Raw genomic sequence first — 19,407 nt, 5'->3', positions numbered from 1 at the left:
GATGTTTGGAAAGCGGGGAGGATCAAAATTGAAGGTAATGGGGAGGATAGAAATTGAAGGTAATGGGGAGAAAAAAAAAAAAAAAAAAAAAAAACGATCGAACACCGAGTGGAACCGGTAGGCCTCAAGCACAGGTAAGAACGTCGACAAAAATACTCACAAAATAGCACGATTTTTGAAACAAAACTGAACTAGCAACACACAGTAACATGTAGGTGAGAAAATTAAACAGTTAAAACGGGACAAATAACAACCGGAAACTTAGCTTTGAGAATGTCAGCAGGGAGCCCCAAAGGAGACCTCTCGCTGCTCTAAAACCGGAACCGGAAAAGAATGAGAAGACAGTTCCACATAATAATAATAAGCTTCATCAAACTTAACCTGGCCTCCTTTTTGCTGACCAAAACACTTGTAACTTGGTCTCCTTGATGTGATCCCACACTTACTGAGCATTTGTAAAGCTTAAGCCAGTCGTTGAAAAATTAAACTAGAGGGGCACCCGGTTGAGCGCATACCTCCGTCACATAATGCCTGATCCACGAGAGCATTTCGGGCCAATAACTTTTTGAGATGTCGTGCTATACATCGTTTTTGGCCCTATCGCTCAATGGTGAAGAATCACTTTAAATATTAAATAATTATCATATCCAGATCCGGATTTGGATCTTCACCAAAATCGAATCAATTTGTCGTGGTCACACACCCAACCTGCCCACCAAATTTCATCTGGATTCATCCACAACTTTTTTTACATGTCCTGCACACAGACAAACAGACAAACAAACAAACAGAGAGGGGTGAAAACATAACCTCCTTCACCGTTGGTGGCGGAGGTAAAAATTGACTTATTCTTCGTTCGTATGGAGCACAAGACTGCAGGGTAGCATCATTGGCTGAAGGTGTGGCTGTATTGCAGATGCTCTGCCCTGTGCTTGTTATGGCAGGAATTTGAATTTGTTCAAGGTGCCGGTGATAGCTCGCCTACTCTTTGTGAATGACACATAACCAAAAGAACAATCCTTCGCGAATAATCTTTAACGTCCAGCAACAAATCCTGGCAGATGTGACTCCTGTTTAATGTCCATGCGAGGGACGGCACACATTGAAGAATCACCCGAACTGTGGAACACCGGGATGACAGTTTATAACTGGGTCGGGATTCAAACCCAGGCATGACAGCTTCGAGCGAGTGTGCGTACCTCTCGGATATCCTGTCAGCCAAAATTTGACTGATCGTAGGTCATAAATATTTTGGTATGTTGTTCGGTCATAAACTTTGAAAATGTTTGAATAGAATAGATAATTTGATAAACAAAACCTTTTGATAATATAATTGTACATTGACCACATGAATGCACAGTCAATGTCATTGTGAAGTGGCAATAAGCAACACAATAATAAGTGGCAATAAACAACACAACACAGCAATTTCTTCTTCCAAAGTTCAATGTCAACCCCAAATTTCAAGGCAATTTCTTGGCAAAGATTACACCGACTGGTTTCTCATTGGCTTACCAGCAGTCGTCAGGACAAGAACCCGGCCAGGGGTGCGAGTACCAATCACGTTTGTGAAAATTATCTACAAAACAGGCAAGTGAGCGTTAAACACAAAATCAATGTTGCACCTGTTCTTATGCCAACAAAATCGATGTACCCATTTCAGGGTTTTTTGATGAATGAACATTGATTGAATGGATGAAAAATTATTCGATACGAATCCCAAATCATGAAAATATTTTCACCACACAAATACCAATTCAATGTAGTTGCATCTAACTTCTTAGTTAGTCATATTACCCCATTACAGCAGTTATGTGAACAGATCTGGGTTAACTATGTTCCTTAGATATCGTCCGAATGTTTGAAAATAACAAACCAAATCTGGTTTTGGGTGGGGGTGAATGAAAACCTTAACTTGATCCCTTTTCATAATTGACCTTAGGACTTGATCTTGAACCTCTCTCCAGATGTCCATGCATGTCCCATTTCTTGCTTGAAATGTGCCGTAATTTTTTTTTCTTCACCTATCCCCCCTCCTGGAGGTTGAAAAAATAGTCTAGTCCAACAGGATCTTTTAAAGCAGGTGACCATTGATGGGTGTTGCGATTAGTTTGGTCATGGCCATGCTTGGCGTTTTCCACGTAGCAGTGGCCACATAAAAAAAATCTTGAGTGGAGGTAGTTTTACTGTGTCTATAATATTATGTGTATTATTAGTATTATTATTATTGTGTTGGAATTCCCTTTTCGAATGTCACATTTGTAAGTTTTAGAAATTTTACTTGTACTTTTGTTATGTTTATGTTTCTTCGTTCTCATAGTTTACTCTCTGAATGTGCCATTTAGGCTGCCATTGCATGAAGTTTCTAGAATACTAGCACATTACCCATAGGGTGATTGTGTCCCTTCCCTTCAGTGACACACACACACATTTACGGAGGTGGATACTTTGAGACCAGGTCGATCTCAGTTCCATCTCCTGAAATCCACCCACATGTGGAGATAGCATAGCAGTCAATAACAGCAACTTGCTTACACACTTGCACACTTACACACACACACACACACACCTGTGGCCAATTACATTTTTACTGTGAGTAAACACACATGTAAGTCTCACAATTCACCAACCCCTTCCCCACCGAAAGTCCCTCCATCCCAAAGCCTCAACCTCCCTCCCAACTCTGTTCCATCTTTGCTCTCATTCCTCCTCCCTCAAACCTTAAGTCCTCACCCTTCCCATCCCAACTGTAAGGCATCAATCTGCTCCCAACTTTAAGCCTTCAACCACCCACCCAAAAGCCAGAACTTCCCCATTCCAAATCTGTCCCATCTTTACTCCACCCACCTTCTACTCACCCTCCTCTTGCTCATAAAAGCAAATGGGCATTTCCACATCGAAATGGTGGACAATGTAATGCTCCCCACACCCCCATCATGCTGTCAACAACTTCACAAAAACCCATAACGGTCGTCTGTCCAACTCACAATTTTAAGAGAAAATAGTCGGAAGTAATAGCAAGAACCTGCGTAACCTCCACTGAAAAATTGCTGCTTGAGAGAATGCTACATTGTTATTTGGGTGCTGTATAAACAATAGAATGTTGCCTTGATCGCTGGGGGTTATTTTCACAAGGCTAGTGGCACCTATCAGCTCATATTCCTTTTAGCTGTTGCTTTGCTTGTTTTCCACTGAAGGGAAACTTGTAGGAAGGGCATGCTGATTGCGAATTTGACAGCTTCGATGATATCTTTGACTTCACATCGCAGTAAGCACCAAAATGGTGACCGTAGTATAGAAATTGTGGGTGGCATCAGGCCAACTGTCCAACCAATGGGTGGAACCTGGACGGACGGACGGATGGACGGACGGCTCATTTTATGGTATAGATTAAGTGGTGTAGATTAATATATGCTGGATGAATTTTGCCCTTTTGAAATGTCACATTTGTAGCTTTTAGAAGATTTACTTGTACTTTTGTTGTTTTCTGATTCTTCTTCATGCAGTTTACTCTCCAGATATGCCATCTCGGCTGCCATTGCGTGACATTTTGGCAGGCCTGTTCCGCAGTGTGTGCACAGGCATTCGCTTCTGGATGCACTACACACTTGTGGCCTTTGCCTGGCTGGGCATCGTCCCTCTCACAGCATGTATGTTACTGATGTGTTGCCAGTATGCATCTTGTAATGTTGAATTTTTTTTATAAAAAAACCCCTTAAACTGTGTAAAAATAAAAATGATAATTTACTATATATATATATATATATATATATATATATATATATATATATATATATATATATATATATATATATATATATATATATATATATATATATATATATATATATATATATATATATATATATATATATATATATATATATATATATATATATATATATATATATATATATATATACATACAGAGGGCTGCAAAAGTAGGTATACAGTAATGAATAAAAGTACAGTTCTTACTGTATACCTACTTTTGCAGCGCCCTGTATATGTATGTGTGTATGTATATGTATATATATATACACACACACACACACATTGTGTGTTTTATGTTGATAATTTCCAGCTGCATGTTTGGATGAAAGCAAATGCAATAGTCGTACATCAAATATCTACCTACATTAATAAACCAGGTGGTCAGAAATATGTGTTGTCATGGAAATCTGATAACTATGGTGGGAATGACTGGTTCCTTGTTAAAAAAAACACTTAACCACCTGTTTAAGTACCATTTGCTCAATCACTGACACCCATTGTGAATTCAAGGTCGTATCTACAAGTGCTTGTTCACCGGTTCTGCAAGCTCCCTTCTCACGCTGCCTCTTGATCTTCTGTCAACGTAAGTATGTTGATGTGTCCACGTGATTTGAACTTGCTGTAGTTGTTTGACCATTCTTTCATGTGGTATTCTGAGCTACGAAAAAAACATTTGTTGGGATGGTCTGTGATGAAGGTTCTCTCTGGTCAGGGTTTTTGCAATCATTTGGTATTTCAGCAGTTTGTGTTTGCATACCAGATATGCCTGTTTCACCCTAGTGAGAATCTCCTCACCGATTGCTTGCAAGGCTGTTTCGTGGTCACTTGCACACTCTGTGCCTTCATCAGCCTCGTGTGGCTGCGTGAACAGATCTTGCACGGCATGGCCCCACCGTGGCTTGAGCAAAACCAAGCCCTTCGTGGCATAGGTCCTGCGCATGTCCACAACAACCAGGTTGGTCATCATGTCCTCCTATTGTCAAACGCTTAAGTATTTCTGATCTTCTGGAATATGATTACAGAATAGTTTGTTTGGAGGGCAGTGGACATTACTCTGCAGTTTTATAGTTCTTGTGGGATGGAAAGGTTTTGTTTTGGTTCGCTAGTGTTAGTTACATCAAGAGGAAATACAAGATTGTTCATTAGTGTCATGTAATTGCTCCTTTAGCACGTTCATGCTGTTCCTTGTGCTTGGTGTGGAAAAGAGGTAATTAAGTATCTTCTTCTTCTCCTTCTTGTCACTTTATAAGGGGTAAGGTCCAATGGCACGAAGATTTTGCCCTGCCTTGACCACGATACTCTTCCACTTTCACCTCAGCCAACTCTCCATTCTCCAACCACCCCACCTTATTGATATCCCTCTTCACAGAATCTTCCTTTTCCTTCTACCTTGCTCCCTCAACCTATCCACTCTCTTTGCCATTCTCTCTTCCTCCATCCACACCAAATGTCCAGCCCACTTCAGCCGGCTTTTTACTAATCTCCCCATCAAGCTCATCTGCACACCAATCTCCTCCCTCAGTTTATCCATCCTCCTTTGATCCACCCTCTTCACTACCCCTTTAATTAACCCAATCATTCCCACCTTCTTGTGTGGTCACGCTGGGAAAGGTTTTGACTCTAGTCTTTTACGAACCGTCTGGCTCGGCCTGACGATTGACTGAGGTTGATTGCAGGATTTTCAGTTCCGCGTTCTGGCAATAACTCGCCTACTCTTTTCGAACGACACTATGGGTCTTTTGAATCCACCCACGAAGGCTAACAGATGAGACGCCCAGTTTAATGCCAATCTGAGGGACGGCACACTTTGTGGTGCAGCGTCCTGCCTTTAAAGCACCATTCCGACAGTTTATAATCGTGCTGAGAATCAAACTCAAACTAGTCAGCTCAAACGCACTTGTACGACCTCTGCACCATCTTGCTTGACTCACTCTAATATTTGTGAAGATAATAGAAAATCCAAAAAGGGAAAATGCTCGAGCCTAAAAAATGAAAATAAAAAGTTGAGCTTCCGGTAGCCCGACCTACCCCAATAATTCCTGCTGAACCCCAGTTTTTCTTTCTTTCTAGGGTTGACTTCTGAGCGGCCAATTTACGTCTGCTGTGCATGGCATTACTCTGTGCCATTGTTGACCGCTGTGGTCTCAACAGAGAAAATCAGTGGCTGTTTATTTCAGTTAAGGGGTCAGAAAGTTTTTTTTTTTTTTTGGACATTTTAAAATCATTGCACAACCCACCTGGGACACATCGATGGTGTCTTGTTCAAAGTCAGAAAATGGATACTGGATAGACATTCCCAACCTTGAGAGAGGTCATGGCTGCCGTGCAGACATTTGGTGTTTGTTTTCTTCACTTAAAGTGCCGATGTGGTCACCAAGACACACAAGATGTCAGACCCATAAGGTCTACATTTGGCATACTCATGTCTGGCAAAAAACGGCTCCCACCAAAAAAAATACGAAAATGTATTGTTACGTCTGGGGGGGGGGGGATGCATTCAAAGGGTAATTAGGATGTTTAATTAGGTATGCCAGGATCTCGATGTAATAAGTAGCAATTCAGTGGTGATAAGTTGTCTAGTAAATGTTCATTTCTTTAAGGGGGAAATGATAATTGTCACGTAATTAGATTGGGAGACGGGTTAGGGTAAGTGTTTATGCGTATCCCCTTTTAGTATTCCCTGTAGGCTTGCCGTGACGTAACAGGACGGTGCTGCAGATGGCTCTGCCCCTTGATCACGATTGGCGGAAGGCGACAGGAGAGGGACAATAAAAGGGCTCGATTGGAAGTGACGAGGACTCGAGTATAAAAACGTGCTGATTGGGAGAGGAAAGAGAGTGATAAAAAGAAAGGGTCTGGTCGAGGCTGTTTGTCTCTGAACGCGCTCTCTCGTTGCACTGGTTCTTTCCTGGATTCGTCGTGTCTCGGGGCCTTGCTGTGCCTCGTGCCTCACCTCAATTGGTTCAGGAGTTCTGCTGGCTCGGAGTACGGGACCGAACGGCGGGCGGGCCTGCCTCCCTCTCCTGCTCGCATCTTGGTGCTAGAACTGGCTCCCTGGCGGCTGTGAGCGGTCTTGGGCCTACACCAGGAGGTCGACACCACCAGGAACAGCACCACGGTGGCTGGTTGGAGCTCACAGGCCGGAAAGCGCGGTTCTGCGTGGAAGGGCTGACGGAACCTCGGCACCACCGTGTCTCCTGCCCCTGACGAGCGCAACGCCAGCTCGTCCGGCACCAATCCAGTGACTGTTACGTCGACACCACGGGCAAGCCTGACCACTAGCTACGGTGTGTGTGTGTGTGTGTGTGTGTGTGTGTGTGTGTGTGTGTGTGTGTGTGTGTGTGTGTGTGTGTGTGTGTGTGTGTGTGTGTGTGTGTGTGTGTGTGTGTGTGTGTGTGTGTGTGTGTGCGCGCGCCTGGCGCCTTAGAGGGTTTGATATTTGTATATCCATTGGAATTGTTTGTGTTTCCCCCACGTCCGAACCCACACCACCTCCCGTTGAATCGCCCACGGATCCCTCCTCTTGCCGAGTCTTATTATCGTTCTGGTTAGAGAAATAAACATTATTAACTCAGTGAAAAGCGACTCGTGCCACCTTCCTCGTCCCGTTTGCTGTAGAGCGATTAAAACCGCCATCCTTGGGTTATAAAAAATAAACCGCCTCCATCGTTTCGGCTCATTCTACATTGGCGGGACTGTTCAAGTCCCGTGGATGTCACAGTATGTTGTGAAGAAGTAGAAGATGAAGCTTATTGTGAACTTAAATCTAAAATTGAAAACAAAGTGTAAATATTCGTTCTGAATTTTTTAAAATACAGAACTGAATTTCTTGAAAATTATTTTAAGCCAGTTTTGTTACAAAGTAAGAAAAATTGCAAGGTTTTATCATTATCTCAGTTTCGTATGTGCCTTTAATAGACCATGCTGTACTTTGTTGGGGGAGGGGCCTCTTTATACCTTGTAAACGGTATACACATTTTATTTTAAACCAGCAAATACCACCTGTCGCTTTTCTGATAGGAATACTGGTGAGGAGTGGGTAGGAGGAGAGGAGGGGTGGAGTGGGGGAAGAAAAGAGTTGAGGGGAAAGGGAGGAGAGAGAGGGGAGGGGGAAAGAGAGGTGGGTATCTGGGGGGGGGGTGTATAACAATTGCTATGTTGCTGTATTATGCAGATTAAATTGAAAGTACATTAGTTGGGGTGGGGATGGGATAAAGTTTTTATTTTTATTTTTTTATTTTTTTATTTTTTTTATTTTTTGTAATTTAAAAAATAATTTTGAAGAGTGTTTACCTCATGGATGCCCCCAAAGGGCATAATTTAGGATTTTTGTCAACTGGAAAGGGTCTAATATGTGAATATACAATATTTTCAGGGATGATGAATGGGAGATCAGCATTCTTCTTTTCCTTCATATGTCCTGTTGATCCATGTTGATGATATGCTGTCTTTATCACTGCTGAGATCAGTTTTGCTGTTTAAAGGAAACCTTACAGAGATACTAAGTTTGTGTCATTTAATCCTCTGACTTGTGTACACAGTACTGTTTTACCCCAAATTTCGTATCTCATGATGGACATGTTAAAGTACATGATTCTATATCTTTTCAAACATCAACCTACACATATTGGTTGTAATGATATAGAATCTGAAATACTGTATCAGCTTCCATTTAAACACATCCAAAAAAATTAATAAATCCCTACCGACTTACCCCATTAATTGAGCAGCATGTTACCGGATACCCAACCTTTTTTTTTTTTTTTTGGTCCTTTTGCATTCACCGATCTGCATTTTCTCTGTTCAAGCCAATGTGCGACAAATTGCTAATCACGTTTGGCGTACGAATAGTGTGAAAATAAAGCCCCTTTGTGGTTTCATTTTAACAGAAACGTTGATTACAACATGGCAGTTTGATTATACCACCACTTGAATCCTTCCGTAAGTTGGAATTGGTGCAAACCAGTATCAATCTGATGGTATGGATGAGATGGAAGACCCTTCATTCCATGTGACTGGAATAAAGTGGGAGTTTTTTTTTTTGTCTCACAAAAGTAGCTTGATAAGAGAGGTTGGTTGATTGGCTACTCATAACAATAATGCATGGAAATGGAGTCTGATTTTCTTCTTTTTTTTTCCTCATGTTCTTGTCCTGCAGGCAGCTTCAGTACAGGTTCTTCCATATGATTTAAAGTATTGTTCAGAGAAAGGAGTTAAAAAGAAGGATTCGCAATATGGAGTCTGTATTGGTCATTCCAATGTGGCATCTCACTAGTGTTTGTCTCTCCTTTTCTGTCGGATGCTTAAAAGGCTCAGGTGTTACCTGTTCCCTTTGTGGTAAATGTTTGTGGAGAGCCATTGCAAGAGTTTCATGAAACAGAGGATGTGTGTCACAAATTATCAAAGGAATCATCAAAACTGAACAAATAACAGGTAAGCAGAATGCTTGCAAGCAGAAAGCAGGAGGAAAAAGATTGCGGACCTGGTGGGACAATGCGGAAGAGAAAAGGTTGTGTCATTAGATGATTGATCTTGCAGGCCTGCAGGAAGGATAGATAAGACCATAATGGGGCTGGGAGGTGGTTCCTCAAACGTAAGAAGGAAATGGTAATGATATGCTGATGGGCAGATAACTTGGACCTGGAGAGCTGCACTGTTGTACGATTTGATGATGAGCGTGTGTGTCCTGAAGAGGGCTGCATGGGCAAGGGCTGATGGTTGAATGTTGATTGTGTGACCCACCTGCATCATTTTTGTCAATGCTCTGATTGCATTGAACTCCTTTCAATTCATTATTTACGGAGTGCTTTTCCTGCTGACGAGAACAGACCAACTTCTCATGGTCCCATTGTTTCACTTTTCAGATTGAGATAACTTCTGTGGATTGTTTCATACGACATTACATCGTATAAGCTATTGTTAACCATGCAGATCATTAATTGCTGATGTGCTCAACTGGCTGCGCTGATAGAGTTGCTTGAACAAGGGTTACACGTTTCACAAAATCGCTCGCTCTCAGCTGAGAAAAATAGTGCTCCGTGAAACACATTCTGAATTAAACGTGAGTCATTGACACGTAAAGGCAAAACGGCAGAATTGTTTTTATCTAGTGCCTTCAGAGAGTATTCACACCACTCAACTTTTGTCACATTTTGTTGTGTTCCAGCCTGAATTTAAAATGGATTAAATTAAAATATTTTTTTTGTCACCGATCTGCATAAAATACCCCAAAATGTCAGTGAAAACCTATTTTTAGAATTTTTTCAAATTGATTAAATATGAAGAGCTGAAATGTTTTGCGTCAAAGTATTCAACCCCCCCCCCCACCCCGAGTCAGAACTTTGTCAAAGCAGCGCCTTTGGCAGTGATTACAGCTTCGAGTCTTCATGGGTACGTTTGTCCTTCTTGCCCAGTTACTAAGTTTGGTTGGACGGCCAGCTCTTGGAAGAGTCTGAGTTGTTCCATATTCTTTCCATTTCCTAAATTTTTCTTGGGAACTTTCAACACTCTAGAAATAGTTTTATACCCTTCCCAACATCTATGCCTCCTCCTCACAATTCTATCTCGGAGTTCAATAGACAGTTTCTTTGACATCATGGTGGAGTTTCTTCTCTGACATGCACTGTCAACTGTGGGACCTTATGTAGAAAGGTGTGTTTTTTTTTCAAAAATCATGTCCAATCAATTGAAATAGCCACAGGTGGGCTCCAATCAAGTTGTAGAGACATCTCAAGGATGATCAAAATAAATTGGATGTACCTGGGCCTAACTTGGAGTGTCATAGCAAAGGGGGTTGAATACTTATTTATGCAAGACATTTCAGCTTTTCATTTGTCACAAATTTGTAAAAATTTCGAGAAACATGTTTTCCCTTTGTCATTAATTTTGTGTCGATCGGTGAGTTTATTTATTTATTTATTATTTTTTTTTTTTTAAATTTGCAACATAGCCAAATGTATCAAAAGTCGAGGGGTGTGAATACTTTGTGAAGGCAAATACATTCAACATGATTGTCTGAAGCTTGTCAGTATACTTGATTGGTTGTGCTTGTGCATATGGAGCAAACTGTTGAGAAAGCCACAGGTTTTCATCACCTTGAGCACAAACTATACGATTGGGATTCCAAGTTTTGTGAATGTGTTTATGGCAGCTGTGACCTTCACCACTGTGTGAAAATTGCTGCAACTTCAAAACGTGACAGAGGGAGGAAGTGACTGTGGTGTTTTCACAGCATTGCTATATAATTTAGATGAGCTGACGCTCTTGTGCTGGATTCTTTTTGAAGACCCCAACCCCAAAGATGATCTCCTTTTCATAAATCACGCCTTCTTTTGCAACGAACACGACCATGTTGGCTCCACCTGAGAATGTAAACTTTCAATATAATTGTCAATAAATATGCCAAAAAACATCAAGTTTGGTCACCACCACCATGTTTTGGCTCAAAAGCAGACTGCGCAGCCACGGTCGTGTGGTTTCATGACCCAAGGACCGTGTGGTCACAGGGCAGAACTACAAACTCTCGACCACATTTTTAGTAATTAATGCAGTTATCGTCAAGGCTGCAAGAATGCTCTGGAATCGCATTTTTTTTTTTGTTGTCATAGTGTTAGAGGGGGGAGTGCTCCGTCTGGCTGGCTGTCTCTGTCTGTCCGTCCACGCTGTCTTCTTAATGCTTGTGCAGAAATTCACCAAACAGTTATCACCACATAGCAAGAATGTACAAGAGAAGTTTCATTTTTGGCCCCATCCCCTGGGGTGGGGTGGACAGGTCAAATGCAAAAGAATGTAATTACGGCAACATTTTAAACATTTTAAAATTAAACTTTATATATGCCATCAACATTGGGGGACACATGGAATATGCAAAGATTTTAAAAAATTTAATTTGGTCACCGTGGAGATTTGCGATGATAAGCCATCGACTTCGCTCTAAATTTCAGTTATTTGTGTTTTGTTGTTATTGCTGTCGGTAATGTTTACTTTAATTGCAAGGATAACTTCAAATGATCTTGGTTTTCAATAGTGGCAGGTTTGTATAACGAATGAGGAACCTGCACTGCACAGCAGTGAAAATTGAACTCGCACGCCGAAGAGATGAAACCATGGTCTTTAACCATTTAACCCTCGAACTGCCCATTGTTTCAAAAGTGCCTCGCGACTATGATGAGTGATGAAAATATTAGTGCATAATGTTATTTTGTCATGCAAATTGATGTCTGATTTGAGCAACAACTGCGCAAATTCCACCCATCGACTGCTGAGACGGGGCTTTTAACGGTCCAATGTCCCGTCGCTTCCAAGGCTAGAGAGTTGAAACAAACCATCCACGGATGCATTTCTGTGCATTCGGTGTCAGCGGCACAGCATGACCACTCCTCCCTTCCCCCCAGGTTGATAATGAGGGCATGTTGCTCACTCAGAGCATGACAACTCCATGGTGAATCCCATGAGGTGGAATACTGTCTAATCTTTTGGTCATATGTCTTCATATTTCATGCTCGCAAATAATATTTTCTTGACAGAACTTGTGTTTTTGAGCTTGGTTTGTTTTGTGAATATTCTTACTATAATGGAGCAAACATGGATGTCACCAAAACTCCAAAGTTGACATTTAACAGTTATTGGATCGACGGAGAGGTTCTGAACCCGGTTCGACTTCTGGTTCATAATACACGCCTTAAGTGGCCACCCAAGGCCAGCGGACAAGCACGCACTTTAGCCTTACTCCGGTGCACATAATCCAGCATGAGCTCCAGTAAACCGGAAGAAGCCCTTTCTTTCAAGCTTCTGGGTCTCACGATCTGCCATGACCTTTCCTGGGAAAGCCACATTTCAAACCTCGCCTCCAAAGCCAGTCGCCGACTGGGAATCCTCCGTCATGCAAGGTCCTTCCTCGGCCCACCTGAGCTCCTGACCACTTACAAAGCTTTTATCCGCAGCCTGATGGAGTACTGCTCTCCCCTCTGGGCTGGTGCTCCTGCCTCCCACTTTTTCTCGGCTTCAGGCTGTAGAAACCAAGGCATTTCGGATCATTGGCATCTCCCGCAATGAGGCTGAGTCTTTGGGCCTCTCACTCGATCACCGCAGGTTGGTCGGTGGTCTTTCTGTCTTCTACCATCTCCTCTCCAGCCTCGCCCCCCCCTGCTCTCTCAGCGATTTGTCCCCACCACATTTCCGCACGGCGCTCAAGGTCCGCCAACAACCCCCTTCTGGTAAAACTACCAAAATCACAAATCACTGCTCACCTTCACTCTTTCATTCCTCTTTTTTTCCCACCTTTGGAATAAACTCCCTCACTCTATTCATTCCCATTCTTCCCTCCAGGCCTTCAAAACAGCTGTTCACCACCACCTCTTATCATCCCCCATCCAAATCCTCGATCTTTTCTACCCCCGATAATCCACCCAAGCCCACCTCCTTCAAATTCCCTGCTTTCCTTCCTGAAAGTCCCTGTAATGTCCATCTTCTATTCCCCATGTTCCCCGTCCCATCCCTCTCCCTTCCACAGATCTCCAAATGTCTCTGTTCCCCACTGATTTGTCCTTCCCACTCCCTCCCCTCCTGTCTCATGCCCCCCCTTAATGTGCGTTGTGTGTTAGCTCTCATACGAGCCTCGACAAGGTATACAAAAAAAACAAACAAACTGTGAATGGTACTCCTGCTCAGAGGGTGGTGGTGCATGCCAGTATATAATTTAGCAGGCAATACTATAATAATAATGTACCGATTTAATGCAATATTTTTAACATTTAAAATAAAAAAACAGGCAATAATACTACACAATGATGACGACTGCAGTACCTCTAAATCGACAACATTTTGAGTGGTTGGGTGCTAGAATTGTGAGCTTGGCGATTATATCGATAAGATGATTTGTAATGCTGCCTACCACCGGGTGGCACTACACTATACACATTTACATAGAGATAATTGGAGTCTTCCCTCCACCCTGAACCCCCTACCCTGTATGTTTGAAAATGTTTTCTTGCATCTCCATTTGCCAAGAGGATTCCAACGGTCTGCAATACGATCGGGTTACTGCCGGTGGGGCCAATTCTGTTGATGGATGGACAGACAATACAACTCGTGCGTGCATATACACATATACATACTCGCGGGGTGTGCTTACACATTGTGTAAGCATACGAAACTACGTGTTTCCCCATTGTCTCAGGTCGCTCACCTGCATTTATTTATTTTCTTTCTTTTTTCATTTATTTATATTTTTATTTACGGATGCTTTCTGATGGTTCTGTGATTCTGATGGTTTGAAGGGCCGAGGAGCTCCTTGTGAGCCAACGGCCATTCGTATAGAGTGCCCAACTGTGGCTGCAGACGTCGTTCTGCGGTTGGGTGACTTTTTTAGGAGGTTGGTGGCAGGATTTGCACTACGGCCACCATAAAACCTCCACAAAACACCAAAATGCAAAGAGATTTGAAAACGCACTGTCGGAGTACCTCCTGTGCAGCTGCCCTCCACAAGGCAGCTCACTGGATGATGGGATTGGGGCAAAGCCTTTGGGACCCCCATTTTTTGATGATAGGAGGAAAACCACGGGGTAACCTTCTCGGGTCAGGTTGCGGTAGAGTGTCAAGTTGGTGCTGAGGTGTGGTCCACCGTTCAGCGATCTCATTGATTTAACCAGATGTGGTCCCTTCAGGTGGGTGCCTGGAATGTCATTTCCCAAAGAGAGGATGATCAGCTTTCTCTGTTATCATCTGAGCTTAAGCGTTTGAACCTTTTTATTGCAGCACTCTGAGGTTCGTAGGGCAGATAGTGGCGAGATCATGGTGGGTGGTTACACTTACGATTGGTCTGGTCGCTCTGATGGTTACCATGCCCAAGGAGTTGCTGTAGCTGTGTCCAATAAGCTGACTCCAATGATAATTATAACACTGGTCTATGAGCACATTGTGAGACAAAGGATTCGTCACTCTTTGGGTGTCATTTCCCTGGTCTGTGTGTTTGCTTCGACTGAGGCCAGTGATCTCAATGTGAAGGACACATTCTATGCCATGCTCGAGTCTGTGGTTGGTCAGTGCCCCCAGGTGAGATACACTTCTAGTCTTGGGGGATTTCAATGCATCGACTGGAACTGATAGGGATGGTTATGAGACATGTGTTTGTCTCCAACGGGTCTGGAATGGTGAACCAAAATAGCACAAAGTTCCTTGACTTTTCAAGAAGTCATGGACTTAGGGTGGCTGGTTCATGGTTTCATCGCCCACAGGCTCAACACTGGACTTGGTATTCCAACGCTGGTGGTGTGGCAAAGGAGATTGACCATGTGGTCGTTGAATGTCGCTCGAGAATGATCCAGAACTGCAGGTTCTACCGGAGTGTTCAGTTCCTCAATACCGACCACATGCGTGTGGTAGCAACTGAAGTTTCAGCTTAAATCTGGGGGAATGGTACCATCCCAACCTAGGCTTGATGTTGGCAAGCTCAAGGATGAGGGGGTAGCTGAGGAGTCGGTCTGAGTGGGGATTTTGGGGGGTCTGAGTGCTTTGGTGAATCCTGAAGAGTTGTTGAGTGCCTTCAAGACTACCATCCTTAAATGTTGCCAGTGGATGTATTGGAACTCACTGTAGGGTGAAGAAGAATTTTGTGTCTCAAGTGACGGATACCATTGACCAGAGTTGTGGGGCCAGGCTTAATGGCAGAGCTGAGCTGTTCAGGGAGTTGAGGCGTAAAACTGTACGTGTGCTGAGGGTGGACAAGGATGCCCATTTGTGAGGAATCTGTGAGGGGTAGAGCATCACTTGTGGTCAGGTGATTCTTGTCCTGCTTACAGGGGAATTCACGCATTGCATTTTTCCAAGCCTGTCCCTCGGTGTACTGCAGTTAGAGCGGCGGGTGGTGGGCTCTTGACAGAGGAGTCTGAAGTGAAGGCCCGCTGGGTTGGTTACTTTGAATGGCTGTACCAGGCTGATCCACCTGCAGTCGAGTTGGATGTCAGGGGTGTTACTATCCCTATTGCTGACCCTCCAATCAACTCTGATCCACATTCGCTTGTGGAAACAGGCTGCGGTGAACCAAGTAATAATAGAGAGAGACCCACCCACATCTCTCACGTGTGAATGGAGAGAATAGTCAATCGGCTCTCACCTAATCAACTAAATGCCGGTGAGAGATGTGGGTGGATTTTTGTTATTTATATATTGACTGCTTTTGACATTTGCACATGGTACATGCTTGCGAGCCTCATTTGTGTGCATTGCTGTCTGCAATGTCGCTGATGATTCGCCAATAAGCGATGAAACCGGTCTGGCAGCTGAGGGGTTGTGGAGCATTGGGATTCTCATGTGTGTACCGTTCCTGATGTCTTTATAGCTGTGGAGGAACTCTGGGAAGAGTTTGAAACAGCAAAGCGCTTACCTTGTGTTGGTCTTCTTGGGTTGCTTTACGCAGCTTCTTCGGCCGGAGGAGTGTGGGGGGGTCAATTATTTATATCATCCTAGCCACCTGGGTTTAGTTGATTAGGTGAGAGCTGATTGGCTATTCCGTCCATTCACAGGTGAGAGATGTGGGTGGGTCTTTCTTAATTATCTATATATTGACTGCTTTTGACCTTTGCATGTGGTACATGCTTGGGAGCCTCATTAGTATGCATTGCTGTCGCTGATTCGCCAATAAGCGATGAAACCGGTCCAGTTGCTGACGGGAATGTATAGCATTGGGATTGTCTTGTGTGTACTATGTGTGAACGTCTTTGTAGCTGGAGAAACTCTGTGAAGGGTTTGAAACAGCCAAGCGCTTACCTTGCGTCGGCCTTCTTGGTTGCTTTGTGCAGCTTCTTCAGCTATAAGAGCATGTGAGGTGTTGATCCTGGCCACTTGGGTTTAGTTGATTAGGTGAGAGCTGATTGGCTATGCCCTCCATTCACAGGTGAGAGATGTGGGTGGGTCTTTCTTTAATATATATCTCTAAAATATCCCTCTGCTTGTATGTTATTACATGCATGAATGGAATCGATTCCAAAGGATAGAAAAAGATACACTGATGCAACAAGACCTATGCACAACCCTGTATATAATCAGAGCAGTTTTTGCCTCTGGAATACATGTTGTTTTTTTGTGGTTAAGCAAAATTGTATTTTCTAAAGTGGATAATTTTTGAATCTGGAATAGAAAAAGGTTAAATGCAGTGTAACTTCCATTTCCCACAAAAACTGCTTTCGTCATGCTCTTTTTCACTTACCTCTCTCCTGTTTTTTTGCTGATAATCATGGGCCTTCATAGGAAAACGATGGTTCTCTTTCTAGGTTGTTGGAGATGCCAATGTGGCAGCAGGACCCAACAATGTTGATGTGGCTGCTGAGGAAGCGCCTGTTAATGGGCTTCTGCTCGAGGCTGGGGCAAATCGAGGAGAGGTGGAAATTGTGGAGGACTTTGATGTCAACATGGTGGAGTATTTAAATGGAGCTATTGCGCAGCAACCAGTGGATAATGAGCAACTTGAAGAAAACGTTGATGAAGAAGAGGAGGAGGAGGAGGAGGAGGAGGAAGAAGACGACGACGACGATGATGATGATGATGATGACGATGATGATGAAGAGGAACAATTAATAGAGAGTGAAGAGGAAGATGGCGAAGATGAAGTCGATGCTGAGGATGGTGCTGCTGATGCTGCAGAAGATGGAAACAATGAAGCTCAAGGTATGACATTTTAAAATTTCTTCTCATTCTCCTCTGTTGTGTTTTCTGTTGGAGGATCACCATGAGTTTCCTAAAACCAAGACCATCCGGTGATACTTTGCAAAAACATGGACATAACAAAGAGCATGAAAGTCACTTTTTAGTCTTTCTTTGCTTTTTTAAATAACTTTTTTTTTGAATTACAACTTGTTGACCTTCGTTAGATATGTGAGTTTGAATGTATTAACTTGTGTTTTTTGTCCCTCCAACAGGTGCTAACTGGAATGCTTTGGAATGGGACAGAGCAGCTGAAGAGCTCACTTGGGAAAGGGTAAGGAAATCCACTTGATAAAAGTGAATTTGTATATTTGTTTATATATTTATTTGTATATATGTATATATATATATATGTATATATATATATATATGTATATATATATATATATATGTATATATATATATATATATATATATATATATATATATATATATATATATATATATATATATATATATATATATATATATTTCAAAAACGAAAAAAATCGACAACCAAATCCAGCCTATATTTTGCATGTTGCCTAAGGTTACCCCAAGGATGGTTTCTGTCTGGGTAGAATGTTTAGGGGATGCAGTTCGGGGTTGGGGAAGACCCCAAATCACTATAAATGTGTATCATATAGCTCCCCTTGTAGTATCTTGTTTGACATTGCCTTGTATTAAGAAATTTAAATAACTAGATAATTTGCTTGACTGAAATGTGAGTGAGAATAATTTGAAATTTTCAAAATGTTTCATGTCACTCATTTTAAGTGGAGGTTAAAACCAAAGCATCCAACATCAAAATAAAGACCAACAAGAAAAATAGCAATCAGAGATTGCAGACCCTCACCAGGACTGCTTTTATGTGGTGTTTGTGTACTGGTGTGTTACGTCATTAATAAGAGACATAACAAGAACTGCCACTTTATAACTGCTGGCAGTGATGACTGGGTACCAAGACGTCCCGCTTTGATGCAACCCTGCTTTAATCGGACACCTGACCCTGGCCAATGACGTTTTTTTTATTATTCATTATTCAATTTAATTCAGAATGGGATTAAAATACATTAAATTCAAATCAAATGGAAGACCAAATAGGTGCAGTCCTGCATTGGAGTAATCAGAAGAACCCAAACGAGCAAAAAGCAAAGATGAAGTCATCAGGAGGAACCTGGATAGGATTCACATTTCAGCTGCTACTCCTCTACGACCAAACCCATCCCGGCACGACCAAGTGAGCCTTATTGAAAAAAACAAGAAAAAAATGAACCCATATCAAAAAATTTAATAATTCCGGCCGCCAGACCATGTGTCCGATGAAGTTGAAATTTAAAACATGAATTCCCCATCACTACTAGATCATAAATGTGAAGTTTCATGTCGATTGATTAAGCGATTCCAGAGAAAACATTATTTAATATTTTTCGCGAAACCATGTGACCAATCAATTATTCCTTAACAAACTTGTACACCTATGGCTTGGGGAACACTTATGTGAAGTTTCCCCTCGATTTGTCCAGCCATTCTGAAGAAGAAGATTTTTAATAGGTTTTCGGGTCAATCCAATATGGCTGCCAAACCATGTGACCAATGACATCATATGTGAACCTTTTGTTCCTCATGCACAGGCAGTCATACTTGTAAAGTTTTGCCTCAATCTGTTCAGCCACTTCAGAGATGCTTTTTGAAGGTTTTTTTTATTTTTATTTTAATGCGAAACAATATGGCTGCCGAATAAAGTGACCAAACCATCAATTTTTTTTTTCTTTTCTGTGGATCATTTTATCCCAAGATGACCCTCAAAAATTTTCAGACTGCTTGGATGTAGCGTTCTACATATGCAATTATGACATCATAACGAGGGCACCGATGACGTCATTAAAAAAAAAAATCACTCATTCCCCATGAGAGGAGTACTTGCTATTTGCCAAGTTTCAATTTTTTAATTGG

At 42.3% G+C, this 19,407-nt stretch overlaps 1 protein-coding gene across 5 annotated transcripts in view; it reads left to right on the top strand.

Moving 5' to 3' along the window:
* Positions 1-19,407, top strand: part of MARCHF6 (membrane associated ring-CH-type finger 6) — a 138,223-nt gene that overhangs the window by 25,581 nt on the left and 93,235 nt on the right. For all 5 annotated transcript variants that reach the window (XM_085847511.1, XM_085847510.1, XM_085847512.1 and 2 more), the window contains exons 4-8: positions 3,507-3,650; positions 4,285-4,357; positions 4,555-4,729; positions 17,043-17,436; positions 17,688-17,746. In XM_085847511.1, the coding sequence (XP_085703637.1) occupies positions 3,507-3,650; positions 4,285-4,357; positions 4,555-4,729; positions 17,043-17,436; positions 17,688-17,746 (845 nt within the window). The remainder of the gene's footprint in view (positions 1-3,506; positions 3,651-4,284; positions 4,358-4,554; positions 4,730-17,042; positions 17,437-17,687; positions 17,747-19,407) is intronic.

Source organism: Eptatretus burgeri, chromosome 11, assembly GCF_056783735.1.
Source record: "Eptatretus burgeri isolate ZD-2024b chromosome 11, Ebu_testis_v1, whole genome shotgun sequence".
Lineage (NCBI taxonomy): Eukaryota > Metazoa > Chordata > Myxini > Myxiniformes > Myxinidae > Eptatretus > Eptatretus burgeri.
The sequence above is the reverse complement of the archived record's forward strand: the minus strand, read 5'-3'. Positions and strand labels throughout refer to the sequence as shown.